At 44.5% G+C, this 18598-nt stretch overlaps 1 protein-coding gene across 9 annotated transcripts in view; it reads right to left on the reverse strand.

The window, feature by feature from the left end:
• The window catches only part of KCNMA1 (potassium calcium-activated channel subfamily M alpha 1), a 917661-nt gene that overhangs the window by 384780 nt on the left and 514283 nt on the right, over positions 1-18598 (reverse strand). For all 9 annotated transcript variants that reach the window (XM_023547132.2, XM_010589260.2, XM_010589253.2 and 6 more), the window contains 2 exons: positions 12128-12221; positions 11200-11311 (listed from right to left, as the gene is read on the reverse strand). In XM_023547132.2, the coding sequence (XP_023402900.1) occupies positions 11200-11311; positions 12128-12221 (206 nt within the window). The remainder of the gene's footprint in view (positions 1-11199; positions 11312-12127; positions 12222-18598) is intronic.

Raw genomic sequence — 18598 nt, forward strand, 5'->3', positions numbered from 1 at the left:
AAGTGGCATAGCACAGTATTTAAGAGCATGGTCCTTGGTGGTAGACTGCTGGGCTCTGACCTGGCTCTGCCACTGAGCCACTATGCGACTCTTCAAGTTACTCAACCCCTTGAAGCCTTAGTTTTCTCATCTTAAGATGTAGCTAGTAATGACACTTACTTCCTAGTATCGCTTAGAGAATTAAGTGAGATAATTTACACATACACATATAACGTGAACACACCCAACCTCATCCTGGAGACAGAGCACTTTTTCTTAGAGCTCAGGCTTGCTGGCTCGTGGTTGCTCTCACTCTCGCTTCTAAGGGCACCTGGCCCCAGAAGGGAAGCCCCACTTTTTTTCTGGATTTTATTTTTTTAAATAAAACCACTGACTGTAGGGAGAAGTTTACTTAGAAGGCTTTGGGCCTCAGAGAATCTGAAAGTCAACATGTGGGATGGGCCCCTCATGGAGCAGGTAACCCCTGGGGCTCTCAAAGGCCCTTCCTGCAGACCTGGGCACCGTGAATGGGAACCGACTGAGCGTCTCCCAAGGGGAGGGGGAGGGGGAGTTCATGTTTATAGTGCTTGAGTCAAGTCAAGGTCTCGGGTGCTAAATACCTTATGGGGGTGCAAGGTAACCGCCCACTTGCGGATGAGCCAACATGCTTCCTACTTCACTTCAAACTAATCTGCAAACTCAGGAACCTTCCTGTAGGGGGCAGCAGAGACCGCTCCCTTCAGAGCCCAAAGGCCGTTTGAACAGCATTTTGGGAGTAAGGAGACCTGGGGAAGGAGTCTGGGCTGGACCCAGGCCCAGCACCTCTTTTGTGCCTTTTGGTCTGTGGAGGCCTTAAATAAATACGTTTAAATTTAATTTGGGGGTAGGGTAAGGGGGTGGGTTTCATTTTGACAGTATACTATTGATTTCCCCAGCATCTGTTCAAGCAAGTATTCTTTTAGATAGAGAATTTGTACCATTTGGTCCTTTCACTAAACATCACTTCCACAAACATGCGTTAAGCATCTACTGTGTGCAAGAGTGTCCTGGACACACAAAAAGCAGAGTCATGGTGCTTAGTATCACAAGATAATCTAGAGCAGGGGAGTCCGAGAGAAGGTTCTGCAGAGATGAAGATATTCTACATCTGAGCCGTCCAATATGGCAGCCACCAGTCACAGGTGGGTAGGAGACTTGAAATGTGGTCAGTGCGACCGAGGAACTGAGTTTTTCATTTTCACCAATTTACATTTAAATAGCCAAACGTGGTTAGAACAATCCACACCAGCAGCATCACCTGGGAGACTGTGGAAATGCAGTATCTCCGCCCCCACCCCAGAGCTCGTGAACCAGAAAATGCACTCTTCTAAGATCTTCCGGTGCTTCACAGGACCAAACCCAAACCCAAACCCAGTGCCGTCGAGTCAATTCCGACTTATAGGGACCCTATAAGGGCAGAGTAGAACTGCCCCATAGAGTTTCCAAGGAGCGCCTGGCGGATTCGGATCGCCAGCCCTTTGGCTAGCAGCCACAACACTTAACTGCTATGCCACCAGGGTTTCCCTTCACAGGACACTGATGTTTAAAAAGCACTCTTCTAGGGAGCAGTGCACTGAGTATCGCTAGAGATGTATACGAGTGCTGTCCTACTGCACACTGGAGGCACCTAGGGAGTGATCAAAAATGCTAAGCCTGGGTCCTACCCTTAGACATTCAGATTTAATTGGCTGGAGCTTCGATTCAGCCTGGACATCTCGAGTTCTAAAAGCTTTCCAGGGGATTCTAGTGCACACAGCCTAGGACAGTGGTTCTCAAAACTGCGCTGGCGTCAGAATCAAACGGGGAGTTGTTAAAACACAGACTGCTGGGCCCCACTGGCAGACTTGCTGGTTCAGTGGGTCTGGGGTAGGGCCCAAGAACCTGCATTTCTAACAAGTTCCCAGGTGATACTGATGCTGTTGGTCCAGGGACCCCACTGTGAGAACCACTGGCCTAGTAGTTCAAAAGCATGGCTCCAGAACCTGACTGAGTCCTAGGATCTACCCTGTACCACCTCTCAGAAAGTTATCTAAGCCCTAAACCCATTTCCTGAATTATACAATCAGACGAAAAGCACATTTCCTCACTGGGTTGCTGTGAACATCAACTGAGATAATGCCTGAGTGCTGAGCACAGCATCTGGCTCTTAATAAGCAAACAACAGCTATTATTATCATCATTATAAGAAGATTCACTCATTCATTCAAAGAGCAGAGATTATGTGTCTGACACTATTCTAGGCTCTGGAGAAAAAAAAGAGATGCAGCAGAAAAACAGGTGGTCAAGGTCCCTGCCACCTTGTCATCACAGAAGTCTGTGGCTGTCCGACTGGCTCCGACTCGCGGCAACCCCATCTGTGTCAGAGCAGAGCTGCTCCGCAGGATTTTCAACGGCTGATTTTTTAGAAGTAGGTCACAGGGCTTTCTTCCGAGGCAACCTCTGGGTAGACCTGAACCGCCAACCTTTCTGTTAGCAGTTGAGCATGTTAACCGTTTGTAACACCCAGGGACTCCTTGCTGTCACAGAGCACACGCTCTACACTGGTAGCATAAAGCAGGCTGTTAAACGCACTGTTCGCGTGTCATAAAGAGCAAAGGAAACAAAGGTCAGTGAGAAATTCATTCCTCCTGGGGGAACGGGGAAACCCTGGTAGCATAGTGGTTAAGTGCTACGGCTGCTAACCAAAGAGTTGGCAGTTCGAATCCGCCAGGCGCTCCTTGGAAACTCTGTGGGGCAGTTCTACTCTGTCCTATAGGGTCTCTATGAGTCAGAATCGACTTGATGGCACTGGGTTTGGTTTTTGGTTTGGGGGGGAATGGGAAGGCTTCTAACACAAATTTCCTTAATGACAAGTGGTCTCTCAGGCGGCAGAGGCAGGGGGAAACTTCTTCAAGACACAGGCTCAAGGAAAGGCAACAGGGCAGATGCTCTAGGGAGGGACCCAACAGCCTGGCAGAACAGGGCATAAAGTATACGGGGATGGGGGTCTGGGGGTCAGGGCTGGGTGCTGAGGGCTTCCCACAACGGGCTACCTCCACTCTCTGGTTTTGTCACCACAATACACTGAAAATGACTGATACCAGGACACTGAGACCAGCCAAAGGCTGTCACTCTTGAGTATTCTCACCAGCTGCAGAGGTTTGTCACTATAAGGTCTGGATATCCACCCCACAGTCCTGACCTCGGTCTGAAGGGGGGTTCTTCAATCCAAGGAGTAACCCTGGGCCAGATGCTATGTTGAAAAGGCCAGACAGCAAAGGGACTTCAGCCAACCCCCTAATAGGGTGACCTGAAAAGGGCCAAATGGTGTTCTGACCCCACACAGGGCTTTCCTTAGGACAAAGGGGATCGCCACAACTCTTTGACCTCATTTGGCACCCTTAAACTCCATCTTCTTCTTACTCTTTTAAGTAAACTCCAAAAATTAAGAAAGCATGATTTCTAAGGAAAGGGGGCATTTATGCAGCGGATATGCAGACCTAACGTGTTCCCTGAGCTGCAGCTCCACGAGTGGGGTGCAGGAACCTTGCTAAGGACAATGGGTGACAGGCAAGTCTGTCTAGTATTTCACTTCATAGAAGTGAGGGGATGGGAAGGGTCTCAGGCCCCCAAGGGGATCTTCGCAAAGGTCTCCTCCCATGCAGGTTGGAAAGGCACGATGGAGGAAGGTTGAATGGTGGCTGACGCTTCTGGGCTTTTTGTCATAGGCTTTGTGGAGCCAATGTAGGTCTGAACACGGCAGGGATCTCAGCTCTAACTCTTCCTGGCAAGCTACTCAATCCCTCTGAGCTTCAAGTTTCTTCTTTGACAAATGGAAATAATAATGCCCATTGTGGTAGTCAAAATAATGACCCCCCAAAGATGCCCAAGTTCTAATCCCTGGAACCTGTGACTATGTTACCTTAGATGGTAACGGGCAATGAAGGGAGCATACAGGATGAAGACTGCTCCTCAGCCAACCCTGAGATGGGAGATGTCCTTACCAGTGGCAGATGAAGGCAGAGAGGAGAGACAGAGGAGACAGAGATGAGGACAGAAGCAAGATCAAAGTGACGTGATGTGAGAAGGACTAGAACCAGGACTGCTGGCTTTGAAGATGGAGGAAGAGGTCATGAGCCAAGGAATGCAGACAGCCTTTAGAAACGTGCAAAAGGCAAGGAAATGGATTCTTCCCTAGAGCCTCCAGAAGGGACTGCAGACCTGCAGACACCCTGATTTCAGTCCAATGAGACCCATGTTGAACCTTCTGATCTACAAAAAAACCCAAAACCAAACCCACTGCCATCAAGGTGATTCCGACTCATAGTAACCCTACAGGACAGAGTAGAACTGCCCCATAGGGTTTCCAAAGAGCACCTGGTGGATTCGAACTGCCGACCTTTTGGTTGGCAGCCAAACTCTTAACCACTAAGGCACCAGGGTTTCCTCTGATCTATTTTTTTATAGAGCTGTAATATAACGCATTTGTGTTGTTAAACGAAAAACAATTACTGTGGAGTCCAACTCATGGAGACCTCCTGTGTGTCAGAGCAGAAGTCTGTCCCAGAGGGTTTTCAAAGGCTGAGTTTTCAGAAGCAGATCCCCAGGCCTTTCTGCCAAGGTGCCTCTGGGTGGACTTGAACCTCCAACCCTTCAGTTGGCAGCTGAGTGTGTTAACCATTTACATACCCAGAGGTTGTTTTAAGCCACTATGTTTGCAGTAGGTTGTTACAGCAGCTGAAGGAAACTAACAGACCCACCTCACAGGGTTGTGAGGTGATGCCTGGCACCAAGGAAGGAGGCCTTCCTCTCTGGGAGGGCATCATCATCCACGGGCACCTGCCACCCTCTATGTGGTACGGCTCTGTCCCCTAGAAAGGCTCACCTCTTACCACTCTGTGTGTCTGACCATCTTCGGCACGCCTCCCCATCCTCAGCACGCCTCCCCGCCTGCCACCCGCTCATCCTCCCACATTCTTCTGCTCAGGTGAGCTCTCTCCCCTGAGCTCCCATGGCCCTTACAGCCTGGTCCCCGCAACTTCAGACTTAATTTACACCGGATGGTGTTACCTGCTGTTGTTCCTGCATGTCTGTTTATTTTGGTTCCAAAACTAGATTGAAACCTTCATCTAGAACAGGAACTGGTTTTATCCTTTTTTCGTTGTTGTTTTTAAGGACCTGTACTTTTTTTTTGTTTTTTCCCAATCCTGTTTTTATCACCTTTTGACACATAAAGGGACTGGCCAGGCATGTATTTATAAGCTGGTGCCCTGAATCATTTTAATTGCCCCGTGACTAGTCCCTGATTTACTCATTTTTCTATTTTCTAGCAGAGGTTAATGGAGGTTGATACGCCAGGGAATTACAGGTCTAAGAAAAGGCAGAGAGTGAGTTTAGAGTTTTCCAACCACGATGCCAATGGCTGCAGCCCTTCACGCCGATTTCATCAGCAGGGGCGATCTTGGGAATCACAGTAAAAGCAGACATGCAGTTCCTCTTGTGAGGTGTCACCAAGTCAAGTCTGGCTCATGGCGACCCCATGTGTGGAGAACAGAACTGCTCCATAGGGTTTTCAAAGCTGTGACCTTTTTTGTAAGTAGATCCCAGGCCTGCCTTCTGAGGCTCCCCTGGGTGGGTTCAAACCACCAATCTTTCGGCTAGTAGTCGAGCACTTAACCATTCACGCCAACCAGGGACTCCAAAACTAGGCATATGTTTTTCTTATCCATACTGAGCAGTCAGTAGGTGCTCAATAAAAACCAGTTAGACGACTGGCTGGTGAGTGCTTGGTCATGTTTCCCTTGCTCTCTCCGGTGGCACAGTGGTTAAGAGCTTGGCTACTAACCAAAAGGTCTGAAGTTTAAATCCACCAGCTGCTCCTTGGAAACCCTACAGGCCAGTTCTATTCTGTCCTATAGGGCTGCTACAAGTCAGAATCGGCTCGACGGCAAAGGGTTTGGCTTTGGTTTGGTTAAGATGATCTTGAACAAAAACACATACACACGAAAGAGTCACAGCCCACTCCCCTACCTTGGGGATATGGTTCCCAAAGAATAAGACAGACAAAAGAGCTCTCCCCAGTAGCATGTTATTCAGGTCTAAAATAAAGATACATCTCTCATTTCAAGGTACATTTATTTTAGGGAGGTAGGATAAGAATTTTGTGAAACAAAAATGAGTAAGTTGGTGTGTGGGAACAGGAATTAAAATAAGCAGTGGCTTGCTGTCTGCAGAGGTGGATGTCCTCGCCTCCTACTGGCTTATTTTGGGTTCCATTCCGGCTTGTTTTTTCCTTTGGTACTTTAAACTATTATAGGTAGATGAGGCAGGGAGGTTTGGATAACAATGGTTTCTGTTCATGAAGCTCTTACTACATACATGGTACTTTACTCATATCACCTTAGTTCACCCCCATTGCAGCCCTAGGAGGTGGGTGCTATCGTTATCCCCATTGTACAGATGAGAAAACTGAGCCTGAGACAGGTAAAATTACCTTGCTCAAAGTGACCCACTAGCCAGTGGCTGGGCAAAGATTTGAATTGAGGTGGTCAAGCCCAGAGTCTGGCTTTCACCTTCTTTGCTCTTCTGTCGAAGGTTGTGCTAAAGCTACCAAGTTTCTCTCTCCTGGGTGGAGCAAATCAGATCTCCCAGCTGCTCCGGCACACTGGGACTCAGGCATTACCATGCATTTCCCTGAGTGTAGCAGCAATTCTAGAAAGCAGATTGGGTAAGGAGGAGTGGGAAAGAAGAGACATGAGTGAGAATGTGTGGTCTTAAATAAGATCTCTCCCTCTCTTTTCCTGCCTGAGTTCACGTGAAGCCCTTTATGAGAAAGAGGAAATGGATGGGTGCCAACAGCCAGAAGCAAAATCAGCTCAGAAATTCCCAACTCGGTCCGCAAAGCCCACAGTCCTGCGAGGATAGGATAGGGGCAAGAGAGAAGCATCAGAGTACGGACATGAAGTCAGACTAAACTTGGAAAACCTTTCCTTCCACAGCTCGAGATGTGTGACCTTGGAAAAGAGACTTAACCTCTCTGAGCCTCAGTTTGCTCATCTATAAAATGGGGAAAATAACAATTCCTACCTCATAGGTTTGTTCTAAGGATTAAGGGAGTTTATGGATGCAAGGGGGTTAGCAGAGTGCCTCACATGCAGTAGCACCTGAATAAACATTAGCTATTTATTACCATTAATATATATTGTTAAATGTACTGAGATGATACATGCGATCAAGTAAATATATACTGTACTATATAATATGCAGGAGTCCCTGGGCGGTGCGAATGGTCATCCAGCTTGGGTGCTAACCGAAAGGTTGGGAGTTCAAGTCCACCCAGAGGTATCTCAAAAGGAAGGCCTGGTGATCTGCTTTCAGAAAACCAGCCATTGAAAACCCTGTGGAGCACAGTTCTACTCTGACCTGCGTGGGGTTGCCGCGAATTGGTTATATAATATGTAGTCAGACAGTAGCAACAAGAAATCAAACTCGGTGCCCCAGGTTGTACTGGAATGTGCTCTGGAAAGGGAAGGGTGGGGCCCTAGAGTCCATTATGTTTTTTTCTTTATCCCCCACAGTTCCGCGTGGGGTTCCCATGTTTGTGCTCAACTGCTAACCTAAAGGCTGGTGGTTCGAGCCCACTCAGCAGTACCAGGGAGGACAGGCCTGGTGTTCTGCTTCCATAAAGGTTGTTGTTGCTGGATGCCGTTGATCAACTTTTGATTCACAGTGAACCCTTGTGACAGAGTAGAACTGCCTCATAAGGCTTTCTAGGCTGTAATACTTACTGGAACAGATTGCCAGGTCTTTCTCCCTCAGAGCTGCTGGGTGGGTTCGATCTGCCAACCTTTCAGTTAGCAGCCAAGAGTTTAACCATTGTACCACCAAGGCTCCATAAAGATTACAGCCAAGAAATCTCTACAGAGCAGTTCCACTCTATAACATGAGCTGGAACAGAATTGATGGCAACTAGCAAACACAACAGCCCAGAAACACAACAGCACAGTTGTGGGTACGGCCCAGCCCTCAACCTTCAGCAAAACTCAGGAAGAGGGTACAGGAGAAGTGAGATAGATTTTGGCTTCCCGTATCTTATCCCAAAGCTCATTACCTTTCCTGAGAAGCAAGCAGCATTGTCTGGAATGCTCCATTTAATGGGGTTATGCCTTCTACTTTACAAGCCACACCCATGGGAATGTGCATTTTTCCTCTGGCAGTTCATCGGTACGGTAATTGTTGCATGGTGTAATATCCCATGTATTAAACCAGATACGGGCACCTCCCTGAAATATATTTTTATACTGAACTCTCTTCCGTAACAGGCAGATCAGTTTGGGATCTCACCCAAGGGTTAAATTACCAAAGGACCAAAAGTATTCCATTAATATGAGATGAGAAAGGTTATTTACAATTATTATTTTTATGGTCCAAAAGGTTATTGGTCTATGTTTTCTGTTTCAACAGCATTTATGCCATCTTATTTATTAAGTTCATTTTTTTCTAGTTCCTCTCCACCCAGCCCCACTGTACTGTAAGAGGGCAGGACTCTTGGTCTATTTTAGTCACTGTTATTTCTCAATCACCTGGAATAGTGTCTGACACATAGTAGCTGCTCAACAAATACTGTTGAATTAATGAATAAATTGAAGCAAAATTTCAGAGCTTCTTTCTTTTGCAGAGAAACCACAGTTGATACAAAGATGTATCTCATTAAAACCTCAATTCAGCCTCATCTAGTCCCTTCTCTCTCTTTTTTTTTTTTTTGGTTTAGTCCCTTTTCTCCCTTTCCCCTTTTCTGTTTGTACCCATAAATTTTTACTAGATCAGAACATACTTCTAAAACTCAAGATCAAATCACCAGCAGAAAGGCACGGATTTAAAAGCACCCCCATGCTCCTGACACTAAGACATTTGAGGAAACACGCCCCTAGCTTTGTGGGGGGGGATGCACCCACCACAGCCAGCCAGGGGCCACCACAATCACGCTTGACCGCAGGGGACAGAGAGAAAATGGATACTGGCATAAAATTCACACTCACGAAGTGAGGATTTAAGCCAAACCGCTCATTTTTCAGATTGGAAAACTGAGATCAGAAAAGCAAAGTAGTTCCCCAGGTGCACAGGGCAATTATAGTGAAGCCAGGACAAGGAAGAGCTGCCTGGCTGCCTGCCTGCCTTCCTGCCTTCGCTTGTCTCACTGATCTATTTATTTGTTGGGGTGTGTGTGTGTACGCATGTGCATGATTATATATTTGAACTCTCAGCCCCAGGATGTTTTGGAAAGAGCTCTGGTTAACAACGTATCCATAATTTTACCTCAGGGATACTGGTAACAATTTCACCAACTTCCCAGTCCTCCCCAACAACCTAGACCCCAAATTTCCTGTTAACAACACAAGAGTCTTAGAGAATTTCTGAGATCATCTAGTCCAGCCTTCACTTTACAACAAGCCAAGTAGAGAGAAGTGAGCTCCCCAGGGTCACAAAGCCAGCGAACAACTAAGCGGAGAACGCTGGGACCCTGACACCCAGGTACTGCACGTCCTCCAGAACCATGTGCCTGGGGCCCCCTGAGAGTACAGTTGGGTGACACTTGTGACACTTATCAGGTTTGTGTGCTACTGTAATGGTCTCATCACGCTGACTAGAAAACCCAATCAAGCAGGTCTCAGACCAAGGATGAAACATTTCCACCGAGCAAGTGAATGCAATTCTAATGAGAGAAAAAAAAAAAGACCAGTAGAAAATAGACTTCTTACAGGGTATGGATGGATTGTACATTATATAGAAAAGAGGATTATTTAACTCTTTACACTAGGCATATAGTAAATTCACAGTGCTATATGTGAATTTATATGTTTTTTAGAGAACACTGAGATGTATTACTAAAAGTATACTTGGTGCAGTATTTTTAGAAATTTATCCATCAATATCTGTACAAACTACAATACATATACTCTTTGATCTCGCAATTCCTAGAAGGTGTTTATTAACCCATTGCTTATAGTAACAAAAAAGGAAAAAGAAAACAACTGGGTGGCTGAAAAAACTGTGTTGCGAACAAAGTATGGAATTTTGTGCAACTATAAAATAAATTATTATGGAGCTGGAGGGATATTCATAATCTACTATTAAGATGAAAACAAACTATAGTGTCAAGTATATTATTTGAGACAATTCTGGTACAAAACTCAGCTAAGACACCATTATATGTGCACAGCCATGCTTGTCTGGCGTAGAAGGGGCATTAAAGAAAGACATGGAGCACTGCTAACACTGGTCCTCTTGGGGAGGAGGCGGTGACGGATGCAACAGGGAGAAATGATTCATGTTTTCTTATACATCTTTGAATATTTTCACTGATAACAATACATATATATGACTTGGAAAAAAATTTTAAAATTCCAAAAGTAATCATGCAGAGAATCCAGAAATAGTCCTCCAAGGCTTGTGTTAGCCTCCCTTCATCCCCAGTAGGCCCGCCAGCAACAGAAATACTCTTACTTCAGGGAGAAAATTAATCAGGGAAATAGAACCTCAAAACTATCTCTTGAAGCTGGTAGCTGCCATGACCATCTTCTGAGAGTTACTTTTCCCGCCAAATTGGTGTAGTCCTGACAAAGGAAGTAATGCGTGAGCACAGCTCCAGAGAAAGCTTTCCCCTTAACACAGGAAGGAGCTCAGCTTCCTATAAGCTGAGGGGTGACTCCAGAAGCTTCTCTTCGCCCTTCTCCACAAAGGAACACTTAACTATAAATAAACAATGCAAGACCCATTCATCATAAAACAAAGCAGCAGGTAGAAACCATCTTTGGCAGGCAGACCTCCCAGGCACTTGAACCAACCACTTGGAATGTCCATCTTGTCCCCATGGGCTTCTTTGTCCAGCCCTGACTCCAAGTTCCTGCATGAAAACTGACAAAACCATGAATGCGAAGGTCCTGGTCATGACAGTGATGACACCTGGACTTTGACAGTGATAACACTGCATTACCTGAAGCACTACCTGTGCAAATCCCTGCAGGCAGGTGTGCCAAAGAGAACTGTCACCGCCAACTTCCAAAACATCAGGAGAGTTGTTCACGTCGGTGCACAAAAACTTTCTTTCTATGGGGACAGCCAAGCCCCCAGATCCACCCTAGATTCCATATTTCCGCCATGGCCCAGGACCCAGTAAGGAGAAGGAAAAAAAGGTGGACTTACCAAGCCAGCTTCTGTTTAAGTACACAGACACGAACACCGGGGGCACCGTGAAGAAATCCACTACAGAGTTCACTTCCAACCAGAACCACAGCTTATCGTTGGCTGCAATAAACTGGGTAAAGACAAACGAAGAGAGAAAGATCAGATGCATGGTGCCGACATTAAATCTAGACTCTTTTGCCAAAGGGTGTGTTTTGGTTTTTCACGGGAGTCTGGAGGAAGACGTTCCAGTTCTCCTAATACCTATGCCAATCACATGCTACTTTTACCTTAGAGCTGTTTTCTGCCATGTTAGCCTTAGATACAGATCTGGCAGTACATTTTGCTGTGGTGTCCCACAGCATCATAGGGATGGTTGAGGATCTTACTCTCATTAGACTACGTAACTATAATTGTAAATAAGGCATGTGTGCATGCATTCACACACACACAAACTTGTGTAATTTACATTCTGCACAGCTCCCTTCTTAAAGGGGTTTCATATAATTCTAAACCCCAAATTCTACCAATCTACCCCCGCCCCCGATCTTATTCTCAGGTCTCCTCCTTCAGCTCTTGACTAGTGAGCACTGCTAAACATAATTTTAAGAGTAGAAGTCTTTTGGGTCTTTTCCCCATTTTTTAATTTTTAAAGGAACAATGCATTTATGATTGAATAGAGGGCTGTGAAACAGTCTGCTAGAGGGCATTAATAGTTATTTTGATCTCTACGTCTCATCCTTGAAACAAAATTAACATGTATTCCAGAAAACGTGTAGCCAAGGAAAGCGTTCCCCTGCAGACTGAAAATCAGAATGCAGGTACATTTCCTTTCCTAGAAAACATGGACTTCATCTTGCCTAGAGAGCAGATACTAATGGGGGATGACCCCTGGGTACCAGAGTCCCACACCCCCACTGGACCACTGAGCAACACTGCTCAAACTTACCCGCAAGCCAAAGTAGAGAAGGAAGAACACGTTGAAAGCCATGTCGATCTGTAATGTGAAATCTTTGTAGAAATTCTGGCAGGATTCTATTGGGCTATTAGACAGGAAGAAGAAAAAACAAGAGGTAAATGAAAAGCACCACCAAGGTTTCCACAATACTGTGACGTGGTGGTGCCTGGGGTAGACGACAAAATGAATGCTCATAAAATAAAACATTTGGTCTTTCTACCCCCTGTAATAATCAAGCAGGCATTGCCAACGGGGTCTTTCCATTCAACCATTCAGTCTTTTGTTCTTTTGTCTTTTTTAAAATAATTTTACATATACATATTATTTTTATCATCATTCAACGGTTGGGCTAAGAATCTAAAGAGGATCATGCAGATACCTGGGAGGAAGGACAAGCAGGAGAGACCACCAAATTCCTTCATTTCATATTAACCCTTAAAGAACTGACTTCGCTCTTTTAGGGGATGCGTACCAAAGCTGAACACACCCCGTCACCCCCTCTAGCCCACTGGAAGCGGAGCCCATTTCCAATTAAGCACCATGGCTATGTTTTGGACCTTCATAAAGCCATTAGTTGATTCATAAATAAAGGACCCTGGAGCATCTCAAGGCAGCTGTGTAGGAGAGGATCCTGGTTGATGTTTCCGCTAAACTAAGTATGGACTTTACATACAGCACTTTGATCCGGGGAAAGAAGCATAGCCCAACTGGTAAAATTCTAGACCATCAAACCCAAATGTTGAGGAATCTGAAGCAGTACTCTAAGGGTTAATTTTCTGTTGTTGTTTTGTTGGCATGCAGGTTAACTGGCTTTGTGTGTGTCAAGCAGCCAATGCGAACCCTCGGCACACTACGTTGTTCAAGAGAAGGCAGTTCAAAGGGTACGCTATACAAACTGGTACATGGCCTCCGTGTGCTTTCTCGGTTCAATATTGATCAGAGGATCAGTGTGTGAAAAGTCCCAAGGTTTGGGCTGGGTGGGAAGTAGAAAAGCCTTATAAGCTTCTCAAAGCCGTGAATGAAAATTCATAACATACTGTTATACGTAAGCAAATGGTAACACCCAGGCCAGGAACATAAAGGTGAGTTGGGGGAAAGGGTAGGGGGTGTGGGGAGAACAAAAAACTTTCCCCAAACAGGAAGCAAGGCAGACCTCCAAAGCCAGGAGGTAGCTAGCTCGGGAAGTGCGGGATGGAGCATTTCCCAGTGTTGCCACTTTGGAAATCGCCAACCGCAACACCAGTTAGTATAGTCGTACTTCTGTAAGGACAGCGCTGGGGTGTGCAACAGGCAGCAGTCTGCGGTTTGGGGAGGCGAGACCCTTTTCGAGACATGATAAGTCAGTCTGTGGGACCCTCCAATCATGTGACATGCACTGAATCGAATCCATTCTTCATCTCTAATACAAGTCATACATGCCCTCTGTCACTCGGCCAAATCACAAATACTCAGAAAAACCTCCAGACAAGCAGGACGAGTAACCTACGTGTGCATTTGCAGACTAAGCGGACTGGACAAAAAACAAACACTGAAAAATAGTTCTTCTATCAAGGCAATGCCCATCGCCAGGTTTCCACCAAGGCAGGGAAATGAGAGGAAAGACACCATGGAATCTGGTTAGTTGGGCCTGAACGATGAAAGGAGGCAGGAGGAGAGAAGCTAAACAACGTGGCCTCCCACTGCAACTCGCCTACTCTCCTGCACAGACACTAATTAGGTGAAAAAAGGAAAATCCAGGCCTGAGTGAATAAGTGACACTTCTGGGATTACCAGGTCATTGTCGTGTTTAGTCTGGTTTTAAGAATGAGATCCACGAGGTCCACATGGTGTCAATTCCTAGACACTCTATTTGTAAAAGGAACTGCATGACTAGGTTGACCAGAAATCCAATACAGAGTCCAGGGTGTGAGGAGATGAAGCATCTCTGTGTTTTAGAAGTTACTGGGCCAATGTGCTACTGGAAAATAAATGAAGTGTGTGTACGTGTGCATGTGTGTGTGCTTGTGTGTGTGTGCAGAGAGAGAGAACAAGTGAGGGTGGGGACACTGTAGGTTAGTAACATACTCATGTGTTCACATATGCCAACAAGGACTTAGCAGTGCATTATAGACTGGTCTTCATCAAGACCGATGTGTACCAGTCAAGGAACAGAGAGAAGCCTTAGTTCCAAGTCTATCATGGAAAACCCACTATCATTGCACCAAGGCCAGACAATAACTTCACTGTTGTCCTCAAAACAGTTGTTGGTGGAGCTATTATTGGTGGCATATTTGAGGGTCCTACAAATTCCCCAGCTCCAGCAGCATAATTTACTTCCTCTATTATTATATTTATATATTATTATTAACTTCTTGGCCTTTGGAGTTAATTTGTTCATAACCTTGAAATACATTTAGCAGGGAAAGTGTGTGCTAGGCTGTAGAAGCGAATGAAATAGGTGGGGAGAGAGACGTTGTTAACTCAATGTCCTTCAGAACGTCTTGGTTCAACATATATGGAAGCAGATGTTCAAAACAGCGTAAGAAATGATGTTATAGGAACTTATTTCCATTGTTCCTTGCATCTCAGCCATTGTACTGCCCCCTCCTCTACTGCTCATACCCAAAGACAGCAATGAGAGGGGCAGTAAGCTAGAGGACACTGTGTTGAAAATACACCTCAACTACGCCCCTGTTTTTCAGAGTAGAATGCTGAAACCGTAACGGTCTTTTTCTCTAGTCCTTCTTTCAAAAATTTAGAACTGATTTAATCATCAGTTCATATCAGTCCTTGAGTCCTAAACTTTCAGCTGAAATAATAAAGGAAGTAATTTATGCTGCTGGTGTGGGGAGTGGTAACTTTTCCTCTGGCTGCGGCTCACCAATAATAGAAGCTTACAACTAATATGAAGAAATCGGGAGGAAAGCAATACATTCTGGTACAAAACAAGTGCAAGGTTCCAGGGCCCAGGTAGGGCCAGAGTGATCAGGAAGGCTATTTTCTATCCCTTTTAGTTTTTCCTGCTTGTCCTGAGAGTCCCAGGAGAAATGCCCTGCCTGTTTTTCTCAAGCAGGAACAGAACCATTTATCTAGAGCCCCTACTGAGATAAGTCCTACAAGTGCCTAAAGTCTGTGGACTCGCACAATCAGAGACCACAGGGCATAGATTCCAAAGCCCCATCATTTCATTCCCCCAATGGAGAGGACCCATGGAGAAGTTCATTCATCTTATAAAAACAGAAGATATAATTCAACAACTAAAGGATTGGCCACATCAATGAGGATTTATTTCCCCCCCAAAGGGGCTTTATTTTAATGATTAATTCTCATTGTAGGATGGAGAATGAAATAGAAATTCCTGTTCCTTCTTCTTTAAAACAAGAGCATTTCAAAAGTCTAGATACAGAAGGTTCCATAGCTAGAAAAGAAAGTACTTTTTTTTTTTTAAACTACAAAGGAAATTGGCCCTAAATTATACACTTAAATGGAAATTACCTTTCTCCCTGCCTCATCAGAAGAATAGGCTTTATACGGGCATATATAGTCAATCCCCCATGCATCTGTTGTACTGTGGGGGGTTGCCTTTTGCTGTTATGCTGAAAGCTAGACCACCAGTATTCGAATACCAACAAGGTTATCCATGTTGGACAGATTTCAGCTGAGCTTCCAGACTAAGACAGACTAGGAAGAAGGACCCAGCAGTCTACTTCTGAAAAGAATTAGCTAGTGAAATCCTCATGAATAGCAGCAGAACGTTGTTTGATACAGTGTCAGAAGATGAGCCCCCCAGGTTGGAAGGCACTCAAAATGTGACTGGGGAAGAGCTGCCTTCTCAAAGTAGAACCCAGGAAAAACCCAGTGCCATCGAGTCGAGGTAGAGTCGACCTTAATGACATGGATAGAGTCAAGCTTTCGAGACATTCATCTGCTGTTGTGGCACGATGGAAAATGAGAAGAAACACTGCAAACATCCATTAATAATGGGAATGTGGGATGTGTGAAGCATAATGGAACACATAAACATTGATATCCTAGGCATTAGTGAGCTGAAGTGGACTGGTATTGGCCAATTTGAATTGGACAATCATATGGTCTATTATGCCGGGAATAACAACTTGTAGAGGAATGGTGTTGCATTCATCGTCAAAAAGAACATTTCAAGATCTATTCCGAACTACAGAGCTGTCAGTGATAGGATAATATCCATAAGCCTATAAGGGAGACCAGTTAACATGACTATTATTCAAATTTATGCACCTACCACTAAGGTCAAAGATGAAGAAATTGAAGATTTTTACCAACTTCTGCAGTCTGAAATTAAACAAACATGCAATCGGGATGCATTGATAATTACTGGTGATTAGAATGCGAAAGTTGGAAACGAAGAAGGATCACTAGTTGGAAAACATGGTCTTGGTACAGAAACAATGCCAGATTTCGCCTGACAGAATTTTGCAAGACCAACAACTTCATTGCAAATACCTTTTTTCAACAACATAGATGGAGACTATACACGTGGCCCTTGCCAGATGGAATACACAGAAATCAAATCAAGTACATCTGTGGAAAAAGATGATGGAAAAGCTCAATATCATCAGTCAGAACAAGGCCAGGGGCCGACTGTGGAACGGACCATTAATTACTCATATGCAAGTTCCAGTTGAAACTGAAGAAAGTTAGAATGAGAGTCCATGAGTGTCAAAGTACAACCTTGAGTACACCCCACCTGAATTTAAGAGACCATTTCAAGAATAGATTTGATGCATTGAACACTAATGACTGAAGACCAGGTGAGTAGTGAAATGACATCAAGGCCATCATACATGAAGAAAGCAAGAGGTAATAAAAAGGCAGAAAAGAAAGAAAAGACCAAAATGGATGTCAGAAGAGACTCTGAAACTTGCTCTTGAATGTAGAGTACCTAAAGCGAACAGAAGAAATGATGAAGTAAAAGAGCTAAACAGAGGATTTCAAAGGGTGGCTCGAGAAGACAAAATGAAGTAGTATAATGTGCAAAGAGCTGGAGACAGAAAACCAAAAGGGAAGAACACACTCAGCATTTTTCAAGCTCAAAGAACTGAAGAAAAAATTCAAGCCTGGAGTAACAATAGTGAAGGATTCTATGGGGAAAATATTAAACGATGCACGAAGCATCAAAAGAAGATGGAAGGAATACACACAGTCACTATACCAAAAAGAATTCGTCCATGTTCAACCATTTCAGGAGGCAGCATGTGATCAGGAACTGATGATTCTGAAGGAAGAAGTCCAAGCTGCACTGAAAGGCATTGGCAAAAAACAAGGCTCCAGGAATCGACGGGATATCAATCGAGATGTTTCAGCAAATGGATACAGCGTTGGAAGCGCTCACTCGTCTATGCCAACAAATTTGAAAGACAGCTACTTGGCCAACTGACTAGAAGAGATCCATATTTATGCCTATTCCCAAGAAAGATGATTCTACTGAATGCAGAAATTATTAAACAATATCATTAATGTCAGACTCAAGTAAAATTTTGCTGAAGATCATTCAAAAGTGGCTACATAAGTGTATCGACAGGAAACTGCCAGAAATTCAAGCCATATTTAGAACAGGATGTGGAAACAGGGATATCATCGCTGATGTCAGATGGACCCTGGCTGAAAGCAGAGAATACCAGAAAAATGTTTACCTGTGCTTTATTGACTATACAAAGGCATTTGACTGTGTGGATCATAACAAATTATGGATAACACTGCAAAGAATGCGAATTCCAGAGCACTTAAATGTGCTCATGAGGAGCCTGTACATAGTTCAAACAGAACAAGGGGATACTGAGTGGTTTAAAGTCAGGAAAGGTGTGCGTCAGGGTTGTATCCTTTCACCATACCTATTCAATCTCTACGCTGAGCAAGTAATCCAAGAAACTGGACTCTATGAAGAAGAATGGGGCATCAAAATTGGAGGAAGACTTATTAACAACCTGCATTATGCTGATGACACAACCTTCCTTGCTAAAAGTGAAGAGGACTTGAAGCACTTACTAATGAAGATCAAAGACCACATCCTTCAGTATGAATTATATATCAACATAAAGAAAACAAAAATCCTCACAACAGGACCAATAAGCAAAATCATGATAAACAGGGAGAAGACTGAAGTCGTCAAGGATTTCATTTTACTTGGATCCACAATCAACACCCATGGAAGCAGCAGTCAAGAAATCAAAAGATGTATTACACTGAGCAAATCTGCTGCGAAAGGAAAGACCTCTTTAAAGTGTTGAAAAGCAAAGATGTCCCCTTGAAGACTAAGGTGTGCCTGACCCAAGCCATGGTGTTTTCAATCAGCTCATACACATGGGAAAGCTGGGCCATGAATAAGGAAGACTGAAGAAGGATTGATGCCTTTGAGCTGTGGTGTTGGTGAAGAATATTGTCTATACCATGGACTGCTAAAAGAAGGAACAAATCTCTCTTGGAAGAAATACAACCAGAAAGCTC

This window comes from Loxodonta africana, chromosome 16, assembly GCF_030014295.1.
Source record: "Loxodonta africana isolate mLoxAfr1 chromosome 16, mLoxAfr1.hap2, whole genome shotgun sequence".
Lineage (NCBI taxonomy): Eukaryota > Metazoa > Chordata > Mammalia > Proboscidea > Elephantidae > Loxodonta > Loxodonta africana.